Source organism: Calypte anna, chromosome 1 (assembly GCF_003957555.1).
Source record: "Calypte anna isolate BGI_N300 chromosome 1, bCalAnn1_v1.p, whole genome shotgun sequence".
Lineage (NCBI taxonomy): Eukaryota > Metazoa > Chordata > Aves > Apodiformes > Trochilidae > Calypte > Calypte anna.
Genome location: NC_044244.1, coordinates 180,916,756 through 180,940,372, shown reverse-complemented (window position 1 = coordinate 180,940,372; position 23,617 = coordinate 180,916,756). Strand labels below are relative to the sequence as shown.

General features: G+C 39.0%; 1 protein-coding gene across 1 annotated transcript; it reads right to left on the bottom strand.

The window, feature by feature from the left end:
* Positions 1-294: 294 nt before the first annotated feature.
* Positions 295-14,388, bottom strand: CENPJ (centromere protein J). The gene is made up of 16 exons (XM_030465408.1): positions 13,975-14,388; positions 13,498-13,621; positions 11,759-11,903; positions 10,095-10,200; positions 8,170-9,790; positions 6,434-6,566; positions 5,424-5,589; positions 4,223-4,462; positions 3,907-3,909; positions 3,520-3,619; positions 2,491-2,585; positions 1,729-1,824; positions 1,493-1,633; positions 1,298-1,382; positions 1,079-1,199; positions 295-487 (listed from the first exon to the last, which is right to left on the bottom strand). Exons 1-16 carry the CDS (start codon positions 14,386-14,388, stop codon positions 295-297), a joined length of 3,783 nt encoding a protein of 1,260 aa, XP_030321268.1.
* Positions 14,389-23,617: the final 9,229 nt, after the last annotated feature.

Genomic DNA, 23,617 nt, shown 5'->3' with positions numbered 1-23,617 from the left:
GATGACCTTTGGCAACTTCTGGGGTTTGCTTACACATTTCTGTCCCAGCCTTATGAACATAGAAGAGCATTTTGCGTAACAGTCGGGGGGCTGCTAATTAATGATGAATAAACAGCTTGAAAGTAGAAATGGGAAAAGATTGGAAACATCTGATATAGTAACACTCACTGAGGAATTTTTTTTCAGAAAAATTATAAACAATATATATACAAAGGAAGCTTAAAGGAGTTTCCCTCTCTTGTTTACAGGCATGTACATAGTCAATGTGCTAACACTTCCAGCAGTTGACATAACCTATAGTTTAGTGTCCATAATAATATTACCATCCTTGTCCTTTACCCTTACTCTCCCAGAGACATACTTTGTTTCTTGCTGTCCATTCACGTACACAGTCTTGACAGTGCCATCTGGGTACTCCCGTCTCTTGAACTCTGATGTATGTAGCTCTCTCTGACCATTATTGAACTCTATAGTTTTGCTTCCATCCCTGCATGAAACAAACGGATATACATGTTCTTAAATAATATTGTAAGGACTATACATAGGCTTAAACCTTAAGTTCAGAAAAACATTCAATATGCAAGGCTAAGTGAAGGAAGAACTTTTTAAAAAAAATGCAGTATTGTGAAAAGCCTGTTAAATATCATTCAAACTGGTTGTTACTAAAAAAACTGTTTCTGCAAAAACTGGTGTAACTTGTTTGTACTCGAGAGCCTCTACCACACTCTGCACTGTCTATTCCTGCAACAGTCCAAGAAAAGTTCAAAGTGTGACATTTTGAGTGCTCTCAGATGTCAGTCTGGTGTGGGTTCCACACGAGCTAGGTTCTCACATGTCCTCTAGAACTGTACACAAATCAGAAAAATACATCACATTAGGGTATAAAAATATACACACAGGCGTTCAGTCCTTCTGTCTCCTTCACACTATAAAAAAAGTTCAAAAATCCCAACAGTAACTACAGGTTCACAGCACGTTATATATTCAAATATTAACTTCTAGAAACAGGTTTGTCACTGTACCTGCACCTGTCAGTGAGCCCTAACCATGCCAGGGTACCCAATAAGGGAGAGCTTACCGCTGAATGCGAACAATGGTACCATCTGGAAAGATACTTTCTTCTTGACCATCCGTAAATAAATTTTTGATAGTCTGATCAGGAAAAGTAATTTCTTTCTTGCCATCAGGATAATGCTTCTCTGCAAAATGTATTTTGAGGCAATATGCTTATTACACAAATACAGGTATATATATATAGGCAGCACTTCTCAAGGTTGGTTGGGTTGGGTTTCTTTACCTATTTGTCCATTTGAAAACTGCAGGACCTCTAAGCCATCAGAGTATGTAGTATGTGTTGTCTTAGCATCAGCATAATAATAAATCTACAGAAAACAGTTGAGATTCAACATAACAAGTGAGAAATTTTATGTGTATGTACACATCTGCATAAATAAGTAATTATAGAAAAGTGCAGAAGATGCACGATTCATACCACTGTTTGATCAGGCATAATCTGCTTCACATCCCCATTGAAGAAGGTTATAGTTACAGTCTTCCCATCAGAACCCACTTTTTTACATGTCCCATTAGGGAAGAATATGAGGTGACAGCCATTCTTCAGAATCTTTTCAACCTAATGAATACATTGCAGAGAGGTCAGTATTGAGGCATTGCACCAACACACTTATTCCTCTTTCACAACAGCTGGAGTTTCAGAGCACCATTTACCTTTCCATCAGGATAAGCTGTTTCCCTCTGGGTCTCTTCGCTGTCTGTAGATGCAGATCCAGGTGGCAATGGCACTTGAGCTTCATTAGGTGTGTCCTAAAATGACAACAGTAATCGGACCACAAACTCATCAAGCTTTGCCTTTAAGGTTTGTTTTTTGCTTAGACTGACAGGTATGCTTAGGAAACAAGGAGCATCAGGGGAGCAAGACTAAGTATAAGAAAGTATAAACACAACTTGGGGTTTATGCAGCTCCCAGTATAGTGTTAAGACAGAGAGGCTCAGCAGTAATTGGTTGTCTGAGATCAGCCGTAGTCTGGACTGAAGTGGAATTTGTTGTTTTGTTGTAACATGGTTCTCAACCAAACATGAAGTTATGAAACAGGTGATGAAGTTCTGTAAGGCCTGAATGCTCCCTTAGGAGTTAATGTAAGAATTAATTCAGCTGTTTATAAGATGCTTGCAGTTGCCTTACATGGAACATATGAACATCTGTTTTCCCTCCCTCAAGAGGTAAATTTTGCAAAATTAAAGGGGGCAGGATATTATTATTTTATTTCTTCAGTCAAAGAAAGTTGCAACTGTGAGAGCCAGGTAAAACACTCTGCACTGACTACTATCTAGCCATTTTCTGGTAGGACAAGACTAGATTTGAAGTAAATAAGGTAAGTCAATAGCTTCTCCAGTCTCCTTCCAGTAACTATTTTATTTTAGGCTTGTTCCTCCCCCTTCAAAATCCAATCAAGATACAAGACTTACTACCATAAAAGTCCTAGAAGAATCATCTGGTGCCATCACTGTCTCAGAGGTGTTTCTGTCGTTGCCAGGTGCTGATGCAGGTGTTCTGTTAACCTTTCCTACTCAGAGACATGTAACAAAGTTAATTTGGGACAATCATAATTGTAAATGGCATGAATTTGTACAGGACACCTACATTTAAGTGCAGCAGAAATTGAAAGCAATGTATTTATGAAAAGAACCATCATAAGCCAGCTTCCTCAGGTACATCATTGCTTCATGTGTCAGCAGAAGAATCACTGCAACAGGTACAATGTTTGCACTTTGTCTCCTATTTCATTTCTGTAGACTTAAAAAGGATCTCTCACCCCCCCAGGAAAATGATTCCCTAGGGATCATTATTGTTATGCCTTATAATGAACAAAGGAAAACTAATGTAACCTTTTAACAGGAACTGATATTAGCAGACTTACCCTATGTCTGTCCTAGCATGCTAGAAAGATTACTGAAATAAACTCATCAAGGGCCTCACTTCTGGAACACATTCCTCTAACAGGTAACAATGGTTGATTGAGCTGACAGAGACAATAAAAAACTACCCTCCAGCTACTTTTCTTATGTGATGACTCATTAGAAAAGGGTATTGCTGCCAACAGCAGTTGCTCTTAACTGAACATTGCCCATTTGATTATGGATCCTGATAACTGGAGGTAGTGAAGAGGCACAGCAGTTCTGATGCTGTCAACATAGTCATAAACAGCTGCATTTTGGAGAGCATTAGCAGTGAATGCCATTTTGGATTTCAGAACACAGCTTCTGGTACACTGCAGATCACCAAGCATGACCAGAAGCATTTTTGCTCTGAGCATGGCCTCACCACAGCTTTCTCCAGAATCTTACTGGGAGGTATTTATCCATATACTCTCAAGTCCTTTACATTTACTTTCTGTCTACTTTTTGAGGTGGTGATGCGCATTTTTAATAGAAGCAAAAAATCAACGTTAATTTTCTTTTAAAGAATTAACAGAATTTTGATTATACAAATATTTATACCTTGTGACTGTGAATAACTTTTGCCATTCATCTTGCTGCACTTCTGTACTGGATGAAGTAGAGATGCAGTTTGACTTTTTGGTCCTCTGTTTGCTAGACACTAAAAGGAAGAAAGTTATTAGTGGCTTATGTTACATTTACTTGTACCTCTTCATTCAGCAGCAACAAGATGTGTACACCATGTGACATGAAGCTTTCTGTACAAGCTATACATTTTTGAGATTTAGTCAACAGAAGAACTCGTGTGAGGTAGCCCAAGCTACACTTTGGACATCTTTTCTGTCTTCTGCCTGTGTACCAACAATTGCAGAATGTTTATTTGGTGCAAGCAGTCCAGAATACACCTAGTTTCAAAACTAAATTCAACTGCTTTAGACAATGCTGAACTGCCTGGTTTGCATGGCTGACTCTTAAGATGCAGAGGCTCAGGTTAGATCTGCTCTGTGATTTTTTTTTTCTCTTATAATTGCATCATTTTTCATTTCTAAGATGAGTTCAACAATGAATGCTGCAATGTTGCTGCATGTGTGAACACTCACATTTGAAGGAAATATATCATTAGCAAAATTCTGGTCTATCACCACCACTGGAGTTCTGAGGTTAGTAAATTAAATGCAAAATTGTAGCTATTGGACTCCAAGTTTATGATCCAAAATTGAAAAGTATTCACACAGCTGAAATTAAAACAAGCTAAATAACTTACAGATTCTGCTCTTTTTAGAGTCATCCCAGAATTTTCTATTTTCCTCTTGCTTCCAGCAGCTTCTGCTTTCTTCCAGGCTTCTAGACGGAACCTCTCCATAATTCTGATTTCCTCTTTTAACTCCATATTCTCATTTACTAAAGCTTCTATTTGATCTTTCAGGCGTCGATGGGTGGTTGACCACTTTGCCTCTTTTCGCTTTAAATCCTCCTGTAACTCTGAAATCTGCTGTTTTAAAGCCTTAGAAAAATGCATGATTATAAATTAAAGAGTGTCTCTTTAAATATATTAAAAGACTTTAATATTCTAGTTGAAATAAAAGCACACAAGATGAGCAAAAAGGAAGATCAGCTTAGTGGCATATAGGGTGAAAGGCAGAAGTTTTCTTCCTGAAAAAGATGCTACTAACTTCAGACTACAAGTTCTATAAGCTCAACTTCAAACTCAAGTGTCCTGATTTCCTTCTTGGCATCCTTTACACTTCAGACTGGCCACTCAAATACACTGGAGAAGGCAACATGAAATCTTACGCCTACGCTTAAGAGGACCCTTCAAAAATCTTGGCACAGGAGAACAGGGAGGACACAATCACATAAACTGTGCAGCTGCCTAGACAGTTCAGCAAACGTAACTTCAATCTGTAAAGTTATGTAAGGAAAATTTGTGGGGAAATAGTAGGTAAATCTATGTCTGATGTTTAATACAACTTGTCTGTACATGGCATGTACCATTTATACTGACTATGATGGAACAAAAATCTCATTTCCTACATCTCTGATACTTAAATGCCTACAAATAATGTAACTTTGAAAACTGAAGAAAATTACTACATTTACTGTAAAACAGTGAGAGACAGAGTAAAACTCAAGTACGGTTCTAGTTTGCATTTGGATGCACTACAATGAATAAAACCTTACAACTTTATATTTAGAGTAATTTTACATCAAAGTTGAAGATCATTCTACCATAGTCACGCACAGTTCTTAGTAAAGAAATGTGACAAAAAGGTTTGCTCACCAGGGAGGTTTGCCTTTAAGGCATCAAACAACATTGTCAGGACTCTGGTTAGTCTGTGTCTTATAACAGTTTCTATCTTGAAATCACTTGCAACCTTCCAATTAATTTACAATTTAGTTCTCGACTGTCTTTAAACAAATATCAGTGTTCCTGAGTGAACTAGAAGAATAATGTATTTTTATACCTGAATTTCATCACGTTCTTTTTTATCAGGAATTGCTCTAGCTTCCGTGGCATATTTTTCAAAAACTTTGCGCTCCTTTTGCAATTTTTTCAATTCCTTTTTTTTATATTCTTCTATTTCAGCAAGTTCTTGGGCTTTCTGCTGTTGAAAGTCTGCAATTTCTTTCCTACAATTATGAAGCAAAGTTGTCGTTTTAGCCCAAAACTACTTCAAATCTGCATTTCCAAAGAAGAATATCAAGACTGAATTTTGTGGTCATTGATTCCACTGTCTGTTGTCCCCAGGGAAGACTTACATAGTCATACCATTTATAGATAGGTAAGGAGTAAGAACAGTCACACAGACAGTGTTTGAAGTCCAACAATTTCTATGTTTGTATCTCCTAGTCACAAATGTTATCCTGAATTTAACAAAACTTTAGCTAAAATCTTTCAACATTCTTCAAGGCAATAGAACATGGTTCCCCAAAAACCACCAGGCAAAAGGATCTGCTAACACCAGGAGGTCACAAATTAAACATTAGCCAACAACATGATGCTGTTTCCAAACAAAACAAAGCGACTTTTCTAGGAACAGGCAGGACACATTTAAGTGACCAGTGATAATTATTCTGCTCTATATGTCACTTATAAGTCCCCTAGTTCAAAAAAAAAATATTCTCTGTATGCACAAGCATCCACTCCAAAGGGAAAACATCAATCATGTTAGCATGAAGGTCAATTCTACAAAACCAATTTAGGACTGTGTTATCAGTCAGAACAAAAGCATACATTCTCCCAAGTACAGCCTCTAAGGATATATTAAATTAGCACAGATTCTTAATATTCTATGTGTGCACAATAATTACATCAATATATACATAGAGCAACAACAAATTTATTGACTTATGTCTCCACTGTAAACTAACCACCTATTCCAGTTATTTACCTGAGCTGTTGATAACTGGACACGATGACAGTCTGAAAGATACTGTGTAAGTGAATGCACCACAATGTTTCATTAAAAATTACCTGATATTTGCTAAAGCATGCTCTCTTTCTTCACGGAGTTTAGTTAGAGTTGCATTTTCTGCTCTGAATCTCTCTATTTCAGTTTCCAGTTCAATGAGTCTCTCTCTCAGTACCTGGGATGGAACAGTGTTTCCTGAACAGATATAGGTTATCTAAGCAGTGTCCAAAAGACTGAAGTAAACAACAACTGCACAACAGTTTAAAAATATAGATACTATTTTTGAGACAGGATTGCAAAAATTTTCTATTATTCAAATAATACATAAGCTACATTTTAAAGCATTCTGCACTACTTACTAAAAACCAAAGAAAAAAAAATAAGCAAAAGTAGCAGCTTTCATATGAACATCCCATAAAACCTAAATAAAATCCTAAATGTTCACTGGGGCAGAGCTTGAAACCAAGATCTCATCATCTTACATAAGATGTTTAAATGTGAGGCTATGCCATGATCACTCTTTGACTGAAAAGCTCTATTTTTAATGATCTTGGGTAGGTGCAACAATTTCAACAGGAGCTTTTAGAGACAGTCCTTCCCCACACTATAATTGTATGGTTGGACAAAGCAGAAAAATGCATCCAGGTTTCCCATATTCCACATGAATTTTCTAGATACTTGAGTACTGTCAGGAAGTACAGACAGGGCTGCCACCTTCTTATTTTTAAAAAGGTAAAAAGCTAACTTAACAGCACTAACCCTACTGCAGTGTAAATGCTCATGGTCACTGGAAAAGGAGGTACCACTTCATTTTCAGCATGCCTTTGATATTTCCTTTGATTTGGTGATCAAACAGCTCCAGATTAAATTAGTTTAATGAACTGGTTTGACAGAAAACCAGTCTCCATGAAAAGAAAAATTTAAAAAGAAAAAAGATGTTTTCACTGATCATACCCATTCTCAAGATGCATAATTGTTAGATTCATAAAATTTTCAGGGTTGGAAGGCACCTTTAAGATCATCCAGTTCCAACCCCCCTGCCATGGGCAGGGACACCTCCCACTAGATCAGGTTGCTCAGAGCCCTGTCCAGCCTGGCCTTAAAAACTTCCAGGGATGGGGCTTCCACCACCTCTCTGGGCAACCTGTGTCAGTGTCTCACCACCCTCATGGTGAAGAACTTCTTCCTAACTTCCAATCTAAATATACCCTTCTCTAGTTTGAATTCATTCCCTTAGTCCTATCACTCACTACCTGACATCCTAAATGTCCCTCACAGCTTTCTTGTAGCCCCCTTCAGATACTGGAAGGCTACAATAAGGTCTCCTCAGAGCCTCCTCCTCTCCAAACTGAATAACCCCAACTCTCTCAGTCTCTCCACATAGGAGAGGTGCTCCAGGCCTCTGATCATCCTCATGGCCCTTCTCTGGACATGTTTCAGCAGATGTCCCTCCTGTAAAAGGGGCTCCAGAACTGGACACAGTACTTCAGATGGGGTCTCATGAGAGCAGAGCAGAGGGGGAGAATCACTTCTCTGACCTGCTGGCCACACTTCTCTTGATGCAGCCAAGGATCTGGTTGGCTTTCTGGGCTGCAAGTGTACACTGATGGCTCATGGTGAACATACATGTTAGATCTAACATCAGACATGCAATAAAGGTGAGAATAGGGCCATTCCCTGCAGCAGAAGTCTGTGCTTACATCCATTGGTGTAATATCAGGTTTGAGCTTAAACGTTAGAAAGAGACAGACTCACAACACACATCTTCATCATTTCCTCCCAGTTGTTGTTCTCTCACCTCCTGGCTCCTGTTCCACATTGGATTTGGCTTCACGCTCAGGATGACAGCCTGACTTCTGCTTCGGTTTCAGTGATGGAAACAGTTTCATCATCAGGTTTGATACAGGAGGTCCATTTGAATCACTGTCTATTGCAGACTCTTTGGACATTTCATCTCCCCTCTTTGAGGCAACTTTTCTCTTTATTGTTTTATCTGGGACAGCTGTGTCATTCCTACTGGAAAAGTCTTTCTGTAAAGGTATTTTAGTGTATTTTTCAGGTAAATCACTGTTAACATAATTTTCATCAAGATCACTCCATGTTCTTTCATCATCAAAATCAAACTTACTCATACAAGACATGCTTCTCTGATGGTCTGAAGCTTTTCTAATCTTTTGTTTTGACAGTCCATTGCAATCTTTGCCTGAAAAGCCGAAGTCACCACCTCCGTTTTTGCTTTCTTTGCTCAAGTCTGTAACAGAACTTCCATAATCAAATAACTCTGAGTCACTTTCTCTGTGGCTCATAAGGGATGTCTTAGCATCTTCATTTTCATGCTTTAATGTGGTCTCAAATTCACTCTCAGAATCTGTAGTAGTATCACCAGTTCCCTCACTCTTACCTTCATTTACAACCCATTGATTACTTTTTAAAGCAGGTGCTGCTATCATGGAAGAAGCTGAAAATATTACACTATCTGTCTTACTCATTGGATCCTTCATTTTAAAAGATGTCCCTGAGTTTGAGACTGAAGGCATAACTTCTCTATCAGTTATATTTCCCTGTGTCATACAGTCTGCCTTTTTATTTCTCCTATTTGTAAGTTCAACAGCCAGCACCTTTAATTGTTGCTGTTTTGCCTTGATAGGGGTAGAAGACATTCTACGGCCTTTTAAAGTTTGCTGATCTTGATCTAAGATCCTTTGCACAAATGAGGAATTACTTGAGAAAGATATTTCCTCTGCAGCTTGTTCTAGAAATAAAAATTCATCTAATTCTATATTCTCTTTTTCTTTTTCTTTTTCCCAGTTTGCCACCTTATTCTGAAATGAAACTTCAAAAGACAGTTCTGGGTCTTTTACAGGGTGACCTACAGGATGTTTAGAATTAGAAAAGGCACTGGCTATCTCATGAGACAACTGAGGCTTTCTTGTGCCAGGTAATCTGTTTCCAATTATGCGAGTGTTAGATTTCACAAATTCTACTGCTACATTCTCTTTGTTTTCTAATTTGTTGTTAGTTTCTGATGGGAAAGAATCTCTTATCTGTCCATCATGATTTTTTCCTGGTTGCCCTCTTGTTTCTAGTGGTAAGATACTTTTTCCATTGTGATTCCTGAGTACCAAGGTCTTCTGAATAGGACCATGTTTTGCTTTATCAGAGTGGTTGTAGTTCCTACATGGCACAACCGGGTTCTCAGAAACCAGTTCTTTGCATGGAAGCACAGTTTTTTTCTGTACTTGTGATCTGTCTACTTTTATAACATTTCTGCCATCTGAAGCTCTTTGTTGAAGTTTTGGGGTGTTTTCTCCAAGTTTCATAGTTTTAGATTTGGCATTAGTGAATCTTCTCAAGCCTTCTCCTCTTTTCAGGAAGGGTCGTTTGACCACTGGTTTTTGAGTAGCTGGTCCATTTGTCTCCTGAAAAGAAGAAGTAAATGCAAAAAGTTAAAAAGCCCCTTACACAGTTTCAAGATTTCTTCAAATAAACCCTACATATGAGCAGGGATTTATACAGTGTATAAATCTGGATTTTTACTGTTATAAATATTTTTTTACTAGATTTCTACTGACATATTGAACAAGTGAAATATTTAGGGCTTATTGTTTTATTTTAAAGAATGTGAATGTTTCACTCAGTGTTAGTTTAATTTCTTGTACATTTTTAAAGCACCTTTTTCATCTTGCCACAATACAGAAAGAACAATAAAGTTAAATAAATAACCTGTAAGTTCTGGTTTTGCTCCAGACGCTGCTCTTCCAGTCGTATCTGTTCTTCCAGGAATTCTTCAAATGTCTGTTTCTTCTCCTGAATCACAGCCTTAATGGGTCTTTATATGGATATATATAAAGATATATATATATAAAACCAAAACCCACCAAAGTCTTACATATCTATATTAAATAGCTGCTTAATGTCACTGTTATTCAAAAAACTAAGGTGTAATCACATAAAAGATAAATTATGAGGTACTTTAGTCATTAAGTGTCTAGGTTAATCTGAGCAATGTATCATAATGCTACCTGCTTATCTTTTAAAAAATTGTTTATCAAATCCCTGCTACAGCAAATATACATATCTAAAAGATACTGTATGCAGGTTTTGCTGTTTCTTCTTTCAGTGCTTTTCTCAGTGCTCCTTTCTTCTGCTCAAACTTGCTCTCATATTTTGGTCATACTGCCAATTTCTGTCACCTTCCCATACAGTAATGCTACAAAGATCTAGTTCCTTATCTCTCCTGTTGATACTCCTCCTCCCCTGCCTTATAGCAGGTCTGGTGGGATGGCACGAGCTCTCTTCACAGCAATCCATATGGTGCTGTGTTTTGGATTTGTGACTACAACAGTGCTGGTAACACTGATGTTCCAGCTGTTACTGAACAGTACCCTGCACAGCAGCAAACCTTGCTTCGTCTTTTTCAAGCTGTTCGCAGCCCCAGCAAGTATGCTGGGGATGGGCAAGAGGCTGAAGGGGGACACAGCCAGAAAAACTGATCCAAACAGACCAAAGGGATACTTCATTCCATATAACATCATGTTCAGCAGTAAAAACTGGTGTCTTGGTCTTTCAAAAGTAGCTGCTGCTCAGATACCAAGTGGACATTGCTCTGCTTGTGGGAAGTGGAGAGTCAGAGCCTTTGAATCACTTAAGTGTTTTTCCCCTCTCCCTCCTCTACTTACCGAACAGCTTTTACCTCAACTCACATATTTTCTCAAGTTTTCTCTCCTGACACCCTCTCCCATTTTGTTCTGGGGGACAGAGCAAGCAAGCAGCTGGGGTGCTTTGTTGCTGGATGGGCTCAATCCACCCCAGCCTGGAACAAGTATTTCCTTATTTTGTGATGACCCAGTAGATAAGGCAGAGCTTTAAAACAATGCCAACCACTACTTCTGTTCTATCAACTCCATAAACAAAGACATTAGAAGGCTTCTGCCACAAGCACTATCATTACTTCTTAGCCATATACAGATGTTTAAACAAGCATAACTCCCGGTAATAAAGAAAAAGGTCACAGCCTTACACTTCTCCTTAACATTACCACTTTCACCACATAACAGTGGATAGGAGGTTGTAATAAATCAAATTTGGCACAGTAATTATAAATGTTCACATAATAAATCTATACGAAAATATGCTTCTAAACTATCATTACTCCAGGTTACAGACACCTCTTCAGGCCAATACACAGCATCACATCTTTCACAGCAAAAGCAATTTCAAGCCAGAGCCTCTCTTACTACAGGTTTCTACAGTGCCTAACAAAGTGGAATCTTTAGTTGAGAAGGCAACACAAACTGAGAATATCAGCCTCTTTCAATAAGGACTCACAGTGAACTAAACTTGTCCAATCTATTTGACAAAAGCTACATAATAATGGTCTGAATTACCTTTCCTCTGTATTAGTTGACAAATGTTTTCCTCCACTGGAATTTTCAGAGAGATCTGCACTTTCCACACATGAAGAACCAATATGATGGTCTTTACTGCCCATTAATATTTCCATCTTTTGTTCCGGACACCACATGCTTTTTTCTACAAAAATCATAGAATTTTTTTTACTCCCCATCCAAAATTCAGTTTTCAGCTCAAATACTCAGATTAAAGCCAGAAAGGAAGTTCACAGTAGTATGGTCTGAATTCCTATATAAGATAGTCCTAAGTGTCAGCAAATTAATTCTTATTTGAATATGAACTTTCTTTTTAAAGCAACATCCAATTATGTATTAAAAAATTTCCAAAGACCTTAAATAACCCATCCTGATTGTTCATCTTCTTTGCTATTGTTAATTTATGGCTTAAAAATAAAATTACAAAAACCAAGTAAAACACTTGTACAAAATATTCACAATAGGTTGTAGAAAATTACACTCAGTTACTACAAGGGGAAAAAAAAAACACCACCACACATAAAGCTTTCTTTCTATAAACTACAGACCAGTAACATCTTCCTCATTTTTCAAACAAATATGCATTTTCAGTGGTACACATAGATCTTGTTTTTCACAATCAGACACTCTTGAAAGAGTATTGTTCAACCTTTGTGCATAAGCTGTTTTCCAAGTAATTCTGACACCCAAATGTTGGCAACTGATATAAAGTGTTTAAGCCTGCTGAATGCCCACATCTTAGCTTTTGACTTTCAGCCATTAGAGTATAGCCTCAAAATCAAAAGAAAAAAATGGTTGTGGCATTGTATTTGTGTTACACCACCACAGGAGAAATGTCACTGAAGTGCAAGATTGATCACCCAGCCTCCATCCTTATGTTACCAATCAAGAGTAAGTGATTATGCAATCAGGATTTTGTTCTCCTAAGGGTAAACCCTAAACTCATTTTCTCTGGCAGGCAGAGTGAAAGAAAGATAACCATATGACTGATGCTGCCAACAGCAGAAAATGCCCCTGATCAGTTCAAAAGCTTATTTCAGCCCAACACTGTCCTTTCCCTTTGCACACATCAAACTAGACTGGAAAACTGATACAGGTGTTTGGTTTTCAATATAGATGAGCTCCCTATTCTAGTTAAGTTCATCACTTGAGCAAACTTATGCTGCATGAGCACAACCAAGGAGACCACTTCATTTGGATATACTGACAGCTTAAAGCAATCAAAAGTATTGTGAGGAACAACTAATCAGAAAGGAAAGCAACTGTTTGTTTTACACTGTTACTCAGAAGAAGGCCTCTTCACTAATAACAGGACAAGGGGCAATGCTTATAAACTGGAGCATAGGCAGTTCTGTATAAATATTAAAAAGAATTTTGTCACTGTGAGGGTGACAGAGCACTGGCACGGGCTGCCCAGGGAGGTTGTGGAGTCTCCTGCCCTGGAGACATTCAAAGCCCAGCTGGACACGTTCCTGTGTGACCTGATGAAGGTGACCCTGCTCTGGCAGGGGGGTTGGACTCGATTATCTTTCAAGGTCCCCTCCAACCCCTAACTAGCTATGATTCTCTCATCATAGCACATGTTTATCAAGATACATTTGGCATTTTTTAATGGAATATAATACTACTATTAATGAAGCAGTCTTAAGATGAAGAACACTCAATACACTTTAAAATTTTAACTGGAAAATGAGATTAAATGCTACAGTTTAAGTGCATCATACACTTGTTTAACTTACCAAGAACTGCTGTCTGGCCAGATACCATGCTAAGGAGCTTCTGCTGCTCTTCCATTAGCCTTTGAAGTTGCTCCATCTGTTGTTTCTTCAGCTGTTCCTGTTTTTGTTGTTGCAGTTCCTTCAGCTTTTCAAATGATAACATAATGCAACAGAGGCTAGGTTTAGTCAGAATGTACCACAAGATTACCTTTCCAAATAAAAAGATTTTTGAGAACAAGTATACTGCCAACGGGATGCAATTTCATTTTAAGCTGGAACATGTGCCAGCTGGAAGCAGCAGAATTTAGACTCTCAGTAACTGCACAGCATGAGGAGGACACAAACTTTCAAGCATACATAACTGTCTAAGGACTTGCTCTTTAAGCTTGCAGTGTTCTGTACATTGCAAAGAGTTTGCTTACTTCAGGTATGACAAAGTACATGCAGGAACAAAATATATCTTAAATGATGTATGTCAAAGAATTCTAGAACTATTACCTGTTCAAGCTTTTGTAAGAGTGGATCCCTGTGACCAGATTTATTCTGACTATCAGCTTCACTGTGGACAAAGTCTGTTTGAGAGGTTTCTGTGTTACATGCTGCTGCTGGTGATGTTTCAGTGATACGTTGCTGACCTGTACAAGGGCTGCCAGGCTCTTCACACAAGGAGTCATCGCTTACAGAACAGCTGTCTGAAAGATGCACCACTTCAGCAGGGAAAGCCGTGGTTGTTTCAGGTCCAGATAACAGATTTTCTTTGTTGGTTTTCAAACCAGTAAAAGTAGGATCTAATAAAACTCCAGCACGGGAACTGTTAGACATCCAGTGTGCAATAAAGTTTTGTTCACTACTCAGATCTTCAACAGCTGGCATCTTGTAAATTGTATTCCAGTGCATTTCCTGATGTAGCATTAACATAACAATATTATACTATATAGTATTAGGACAGGAAAAGTTTCAAAGTTCCAAGTATTTAGTATGGATGGTAATCTGCTTTGAGCACCTAGAAATTAAGCAGACAAACAAAACAAGAAATCTACAACAGATTCCCTATAGAATAAAGTTACTCTTACAACCAGCCCAGCATATTTATACATATAAGTCACAATCTACTTTTCACTTGGCAATAGAAACAATTGGGACAACAAGCAATACTTTCAGTGCAAGAAGTCAACATAATCCATTATTATTTAGTTGAATGCAATTAGTATCTCAAATATTGTAAAGCCATGTATAATACTCTCTTCAGCAGTAAAGATTATTTTTTTTAAAGCCTGCAACAAAAGATAATTGTTTTGAGAAGTTCAAAGACTTCCCCTGCAGGATCATCGTATTAATGCACAGTTTCAAATATATGCATTTAAATACAAATGTTTTACTGCACATATTTCATTGCAGTACCCATAATTTTCAAGGTTTCCTTACTTTCTCATGGAAACAGTACAATCATGCTGCCTCTCAGCTCATTCCCCCCAACCAGGTTCTTTTTTTAAATCAAAAAAAGAAGTTTCAGTGATAACCAGATTCCTACAAGTGTCAGAAAACATGAAAGGAAGGAGAATCAAAGTGATTTCCTCAATTAGGAAGAAAAAAAAACATAACCTGCTGCCAATGACAATGAGGCAGCAAGAGCCTGACACCCAGCCCTGCTACCTCAAAGTAGTCCCAGCTCAGTTAACTCTGCATATGGTGTGTCAGGGGGAACGCAGGAGAAATGAGGGGCCAGGGGAAAAAAAGCCTGTCATCCACAGCAGCCAAGGCTCAACAGTCCTGTCGGTAAGGAAATAACTTCTTAAAGCCCAAAAAGATCATTTCAGGCCAGCTCTCAATTTTCTCACTGTACAAGGGCTTACACTTCCAACCCAAGTGTGAAACTGTGACTAGGAGAAACAGCGAAATTCCCTTAAGAAAACGTTTTTCAACAGCCTTCTGTCCAGAGACAACATTGGAAGTTTCCTGTCGAGGTACAGATTCCTTTATAGGCAAATTAAAGGGTTTTCCTTCTCCTTTCTGAGAGCCCCTCGAGGCAGCCTGCCAGTTTAAAGCTTCCCTCCCACCCTCCTGCCATCCGAAAGCGCTAGCAAAACTGAAGCTGACCCGTCCCGGGAAGGCGAGGAGGGACGACGGGTTTCGCTCACAGAGAAGTGGGGATACGAGCACCGCCGAGCTCCTCAGACGACCCGAGGGGTCAGGCCCGGCCCGGCGCTTCCCTCCCCTCACGGACACAGTCACAGAGAACGCCCAAGCGCCCCCACCCCTCAGGCCCCGGGGCACCCTCACCGTAACCGCTCCTGCCCACGGTCCTTTCGCGAGTACCGGAGGTAGAGCACCGGACGCTGTCACAGGAACGCTCCGATCCAGCCGCCACTCCTCTCCTTCCATTACAAACCTGCCGCCATCGCACAGCCTCCCGGCGCCACAGGCTAGGCACAGCCTTGGCATGGAGCATGCTGGGAGTTGTAGTCCCAAGCCTCCACACCCCCTTGCCAGCTGAGTGACAGCCGTTCCGCGATCAAACTACAGTTCCCAGGAGCTTCAGCGGCGAAAAGGCCGTTGATGGGCATCAACAGTGAAGCAATGCTCCCGCAGCTCCCGCTGCCCCGCGCTGTTGGCGGCGGGAAGGGGCGGCGGAGGTCGGGGAGGAGACGGAGAGGGAGAGGGGGAGGGAGGGGGAGAGGAGGGAGAGGAGGGAGAGGAGGGAGAGGGGGCTTCCGTCAGTCAGCTGTGCTGGGCTGTCCGTCCTGAGGAGGGGGACTACAGTATAGGCGACTTCCCGCGTCGCTGCTGGTGGCCTTTTGGGAAGAGGGTTTTTTCTCGTTTCCTTCCACCTTTTGATGTGGAAATAGTGCTTGTGTTTGTAGGTTCTGGTAGCTAGGTAGTACACGTACATGTACCCAGAAACAGTAGTGAGTGCATTGCATAAATCAGACACAAGGGAAATAATGTTTGGGGTAAGTTCCTTTTAGGAGGCACAATTGTTTGGATATTAAGATTCCTAACATAATTCAGGTAGGTGAAATTTGATAAACATTTGATAAATAACATTCAATCATTGGTTGCTTTTGCAAGAGCTGAGCCGTTGGCTTAAAAATTCTGTACCTAAATGCATCAGTGTGCAAGGATGATGACTGTTTTCACTAACTCTTCCAACTTGGAAATAATTGCAAAATAAATAATATATTGAAAAAAATAAAAAATCTCTGGATTTTTGAAACCTAATAATGAAGTAGGTTGCTGTTCAGATAGATTAACCCTCTTACTTTTTTCCCAAAGGCAGATCCAGACACCAGTCTTGGATCAATATGGAACTGCAGGAAGACATTGCTATGCAGCCTCTAATGTCAGCATTTTACTACCTGTTGTCTGTGGTTCATGTAAATTAAAAAGCATTTTGCCTTTTTCCTCCTGCCTTGAAAAGACAAGATAATATAGAGTATTCTGTGAAAAATTTCCAGTTAGAAGCAATACACAAATACAAGCAAATCTATATTCTCTATGTGTGAACTACCTAAAATAAATCATTACTTTTGTTTTATTTATAGATTGCACTTTAGGAGAAGAACTTCTACTCTACTTCATGTATTTTAGGATTAACTAGTGCACGCAGACATTACTAAGAAATTTGTTATCCTCTGCTTTCTGTTGTTTCATCAGTATGTTACAGCTGACAATATGAATCAAAAAAATTTTATGGAGCATTATGTTTCCATCTGATTCATATTCTGTTTTATTTCAGGGAGGTTATTTATATTTATAAACGGTCTCAGGTCTGCTTGAACTACTTAACAAGTAGCCCAGTATAAGGACAGAATAATACCCAGCTTTTAAATGCTGTTTCATATGCTAGCTGCAAGAAGATATTCTGTGGATATGACAGATATGTCATTTATAATATGAGAGTAAGATTTTCAGTTTGTATATGGACTTGGATCCACTTGGATCCTCACAAATCTATGGGACCAGATAGGATCCATCCCAGGTGATGAGGGAGATGGCGAAAGAGCTCACCAAACTGCTTTCCATCATTTACCAACAGTCCTGGCTCACTGGGGAGGTCCCAGATGATTGGAAGTTGGGGAATGTCACACCAATACACAAAAAGGGTTGAAAGGAGGACCCAGGAAACTCCAGGCCTGTCAGCCTGACCTCCGTGCCTGGCAGGGTCATGGAACAGATCATCCTGAGGGCAATCACACAGTACCCACAGGATGGACAAGGGATTAGACCCAGCCAGCACGGGTTTAGGAAGGGCAGGTCCTGTCTGACCAACCTGTTCTCCTTTTGTGATCAGGGGACTGCCTGGTGGATGAGGGGAAGTCTGTGGATGTGGTCTACCTGGACTTCAGCAAAACATTTGACACCATCTCCCACAGCATTCTCCTGGAAAAGCTGTCAGCCCAGGGCTCAGACAGGAGCACCCTGTGCTGGGTTAGGAGCTGCTGGAGGCCCCCAGAGAGTGCTGATCCACCATTCAGCTGAACGGTGCTGATCCAATTGGCAGCCGCTCACCAGTGGTGTCCTCCAGGGATCAGTATTGGGCCCAGTTCTGTTTAATATCTTCATTGATGCTTTAGATGAGGGGATTGAGTCCACCATTGTCAAATTCGCAGATGACACTAAGTTAGGGGGAAGTGTGGGTCAGCTGGAAGGCAGGAGGGCTCTGCAGAGGGACCTGGACAGACTGGAGAGTTGGGCTGATTCCAACAGGATGAGGTGCAACAAGGCCAAGTGCCGGGTCCTGCACTTTGGCCACAACAACCCCATGGGGAGCTCCAGGCTGGGCACAGAGTGGCTGAGAGCAGCCAGGCAGAAAGGGACCTGGGAGTTTGGGTCAACAGGAAGCTGAACATGAGCCAGCAGTGTGCCCAGGTGGCCAAGAAGGCCAATGGCATCCTGGCCTGTATCAGGAACAGCGTGGCCAACAGGTCCAGGGAAGGGATTCTGCCCCTGTACTCAGCACTGGTGAGGCCACACCTTGAGTCCTGTGTCCAGTTCTGGGCCCCTCAGTTCAGGAAGGAGATTGAGGTGCTGGAACAGGTCCAGAGCAGAGCAAGGAGGCTGTGAAGGGATCCAGCACAAGTGCTGTGAGGAAGGGCTGAGGGAGCTGGGGGTGTTCAGTATGGAGAAGAGGAGGCTTTGATGATTTCAGAGGTCCTTTCCAACCCAGCTGATTCTGTGACTTACTTCCAGAGTTTCCTAATACTTATCAGAACTGTTTTTAGAGTATTTGTATGATCATAAAAAATAACTTTTCCTTTATTTGGGGATGTTACCAAGTCAGTGATTTCTATGTGGCACCCATTTAACAGATTTCCTATCAACATAATTACCAACAGCCATTGCAACTCCTCCTGTCACAGTGTTTCAAGAGAAGCACAAGAAGCACTTTTGCATTAATCATCAGATGGTCTTTAAATAATTCAAACACAAGGTTCTAAACAAAGTCCTTAACTATCATGAACTCTTAGAAAGACTGCCTACAGCTCAGCAATACAACTCAAATATTCATAACACGAACTGTGAGTTACTTTTGTGCTGTGAATTGCATAAATAAAAATGGGTCACTGATATAGGATTAGTTTTAATCATGTTGCCTGAATGTATATTTATCTTTTTAATATTTCCTAAACTCTTTGTTTAGATATGCTTTACCAAGTGCCAGTTCTTTGAATGATGTAAAAACTGGTCTTTAGGATAGACTGGGAAATCCTGTCCCTCTGGAAGGTACTTACATCAAAGGGAAGATAGTACACTTTGTAGCACAGGTAGAGTACATTCATTGTCCTTTTCCATAACTCAGCCCTGAAAATTAATGTTTGTTAAGTAGTGTTTAGTCAAAATGCTATTGTTTAGTTAACTGAAAAGAGAAGCAAAAGAAAACCAAGGGGAATTCAGTCTCTAGATGAGGGAAAGTCCTGAAAACAGTTTTTATTCTTACAGATTTATAGTAAAAAAAAAAAGCTAAAATCTCTTGGGAAAGTGAAAGGCTTTGCTTTATTTTTAACTCTGTTTTCTGCCTATGTATAACCAATTCACCATTGTAGAGAGATTTTCTCCAGTAGTGTCTGCATTCTGTTCCCTTTAAAAGACCTTCTTGGTGACCTGTTTGCCAGCTGCATTATACACCAGAGAGAAATAGCTAGGATGATTAGAGGTTTATGGAAATGTATTTGTGATTTGGTTTTGAATTTGGTTAGACAAGTAAAATGGCACACGTAAAATTTTATACACAATACAAAAAAACTTGCCATTCTGACCTGATAATTAGCTAATAAGTTAGCTAAGCAGGCTAAAATAAGGGCCCGTCTTGTTTTTTTACTACATATGCCCTAGGAATACATTCTGTCACGTCAGGGTTTTTTTCCATTCCTGAAGGATAATTGCACAATCCCCCCCTTCAGCTGCATCCTGCCTGAAGCAGTCTCAATAATGCTTAACCTATGGCTTTCCTGAGTTCTGTCACACGTGTTCCTCTCCACAAGAATCTGTACTGAGGTGTTTCCGAGTGCCAGAGTAGCTTCATAAAAGTAAATAATGTTTTTATATGTTGTTTCTAGAGCTTTAAAAATAAAGTAGGGGAAAACAGACGAGAAAAGGGTTAGAAAGAATTGTCTGCAGTAAGTCTGTGCTTAAGCCATTCTGACACAACTTTTCTTTTGTTTCTTTTTTGAATTGGTTTGGGATTTGTCTGGTTTCCTATGGGATTAATTACTACCCAGTTGTATGATCCAGTCCATCAAAGCAGAAAACAGTCTACAAGGCTGAAGTACAAAGCACAAACCAGAGATGATCAGATGAGAAGGGGAAATAAGAGTGGTAGAAAAGGGGAATGAGAAATTGTGAGTTTTGTTATGACACATGGAAATTAAATAGAGGAGCAGATGTGAGGAAAAAAAGTCAGATGCAAGTCAGAAATTGTGTCATAAGAACTATACATAAAGAAGTAGCACAGGCTTTTACAAACTTCCCGTTAGAATATCATAAAAATAGATCAATATTTTGTGGAGGCTTACACTTCCCTCTTGTTTTATCCTTACTAGCTTGAAACATATTGCTTTGGTGACTTCTTTTGTAGGCAATAGCTTGACAGCTCCAGCTCTGTCAGCGTATCAGACGACATTTTTGTCAAGCACTGATGAATGTTATACCTTCATTTCCACAGTACAAACAGAAGTTCAAGTTGTGGCATACCTATTAATGTTTTGCAGTGCAAAGCAGTTATGTTGTTACACTGATGTTTTAATCACATTTTAACATTACAGTTATGCAAAAATTATTCATTTCAGGTAGCAGCATTTCAGACCTACAGGAATGAAAACTAAACCAATTGAAGCTAAATATGCCTTTCCGTTGGATGATAAAGCTGTTTCTGGATTTGAAGCTTTTATCAATGGAAAACATGTAACTGGAGAGGTAAAATGCTATTGTACTTTGCCTTTGATGTAGCTGCTTCAGTCTCAAGATCTGAAAGCATTTAATTAGTAATAAAATTGTGCTACACTAATTTTGGTTTCTTTCATGTCCTTTGTTGTTAGCACTTGACTACATTTCAAAGTAACAATTTAAGAGAATACTGTTGAAATTTTCTGTCTATGAGATGAAAATTCTTATTTTGGAACAATCTTTCATAGATTAAAGAAGAGAAACAGGGAGTATCAGGAAGCTATCAGTCAGGCTGATGGAGCCTATCTAATGGACCAGGATGTATTGGTATGTTGAATATTGTGATTTAGTACCTACTAGAAAATTTTGCAGTTGTCCAACTACAAATTTTTTCCTGAATCATGTCTTTGTCAGGAAACTGCTTTTTACTAGAACTTACTTGGACCATACATTTTATGGCTTAAAAAAAAGAGATATTTCTCTTTTGTGTGGTTCTGGTTTTGCCAAAAATTAAGGAAGTGTTGGAAATTTAAGGAAGCAATGTGTCATCAAAGCACAAAAAATATTCCAACTTTTCCAGCATTGCATGTATTAAAATTCAAGTAGATGAGAACCTAATCAAACACAAAATGCAGAAGTTCCAACAAAGCATTGCCAAGTGTAAGTTTGAAAACCAGGAGCATGTTTGTCAAATCACTAATGTGAACACTCTTGATAGTAGTGATTGTACAGTGAATTGTACATTAGGACAGGTGATCTCTTAAAGTGATATGGAGTACTTTGCAGGAAGCACCTTTTCCGTTGACAAGAAATAATTTAAATAGTAATATTGTTTCCTTCTTCCTTAGGCACAAATAGAAAAGAAAAGCTACTACAGTTGATTGCTACTCTTCTTGTGCTACACTTCATACAGTGTTCAAAGGAATCAAAAGGGATAGTTTTTAAAACACAGATTAATTGATCTAATGATTCATCTAATTCAAGGTATGCTTTTAAATAACACCTTAGAATTGAATGTAAACTATAAACCTTAACCTACGGAAGATTAATTTCTTTATTCGAGTCAACAGGATATGGCTGTGTAGGGAATAGAAAGTATTAGGGTATAGAAAGTATTAATTATATTTGTGGCATGTGGTTTCCTCTAAGAGGAAATGGATGGATTTAAGATGGATGAAGGAAAAAAAGTAGTGAAAGATATTTTATACTTCTTATTAGAATCACTGAATAATTAAGGTTGGGTATGACCTCTAAAGGTCATTTCCTTAAGGCAGGGCCAACTCAGATGGTCAATGAGTTGTTGAGGGTCTTGCCCAGATGAGTTTTAAATGTCTTTAAGAATGGGAGATTCATCAACCTCGGCTTTTTTAAGGGAAACCTTTTCCAGTGTTTCCATCACTTATTTTAGAAATCAGGAGAAAAATGTTACTGGATTTTTCCTTAATGTACCTTGTACCTGTTGGCCTGTACTCTTTTTTTTTAGGATTATAAGCTTGGCTTTATTCACAAGCATATACCATAAAATATTCTGGAGAAGACTTTGGAAATATTAGAGCAGATGATTCTTTACAGCTCAACTTCCACCTTATCCTTTAGCTGTTGGGACGGCTGGTGCTGTCTCACTCTGAGCCCCACTCTCCTCACTTTTCTGTGTATTCATGTTCTCTGTGATCTTTTGAATGCACATCCCTACATCTGCAGATTCCCTTTGTGGATCAACAGTTGTCAACTGGCAAGTTTTTTGCAATAGGCAAAGTTCTTAAAAGTAGCATAAAGAAATAGGCCTCCAGTGAATCTGGGTTGCCTCAGTCACCAACTGATCCCTTGTGCCAAAATGGGAAGCTTTACACACTTAATGCTTTACAGGGCATGTAGAAACAGAATAAAGGAACAGTCAGGGGAGCCCTGGAAATATTCCTCCCTCTTGAAATTCCTTGACAGAGGGAAGAATTGCTTGTATAATTTTGACTACTCTAATCAGGAGTACAAATGAAATTTCAGGCTGCTGGATGAAAGCAACTCTATCAGAAGTGAATGTACAAAGAGGGAGTCAAGTTTGCGTTTGTAAAATGCATAGTACTTCACTTTGGTGATTGGAATACTGAAAATAAATTCAAGTAATGATTATGTGTCCATATGCTTCCTATATGGAAGATTCTAAAAAGAGAGGACAGCTCAGATGATGATATTTTCTACGTCAGACAGTATTTTATACAGGCTGGATAGTACTATAGAAAATTATCTCTTTCAAATAATTATTTTTTCTTGCTCCTTTGGTGGATTTTCAAGATTTTATTATAATCAAGCTTCATTTCTACATACAGTGGTGTTCACTGGGGTTTTGAGTAGAGTGGGTAAGAGTTGAGAGGCAATTTCCATCTATTTGCTATCACCTTGAACTTGGAAAGGACTGGGATTCTGCCACCAAGAAGATACTGAGTATCAAGCTTATCTAACATTAATTATCTTTCTACTTAAAATATTTAATCACATCATTCTTTAATAACTTTCCTTGCAGTTTTACATTAAAAAGTTTAAATTGAGTATTACTGATTAATAATTCCTGTCGCAGATGTAAGGGTATGGAAATAAAGAGTCTTATAGTTGGTAAGTCTTGATTTTACATATATGTACTATTTTAGTTACCTGTAACTGTTAAAAAAAACCTTAACATTTCAATATTTATACTAATAACTTTGGCTGATTGCACATTATAAAAGTACTTCTATAATATCTTTGTTTTGATTTCTCCTAGAAT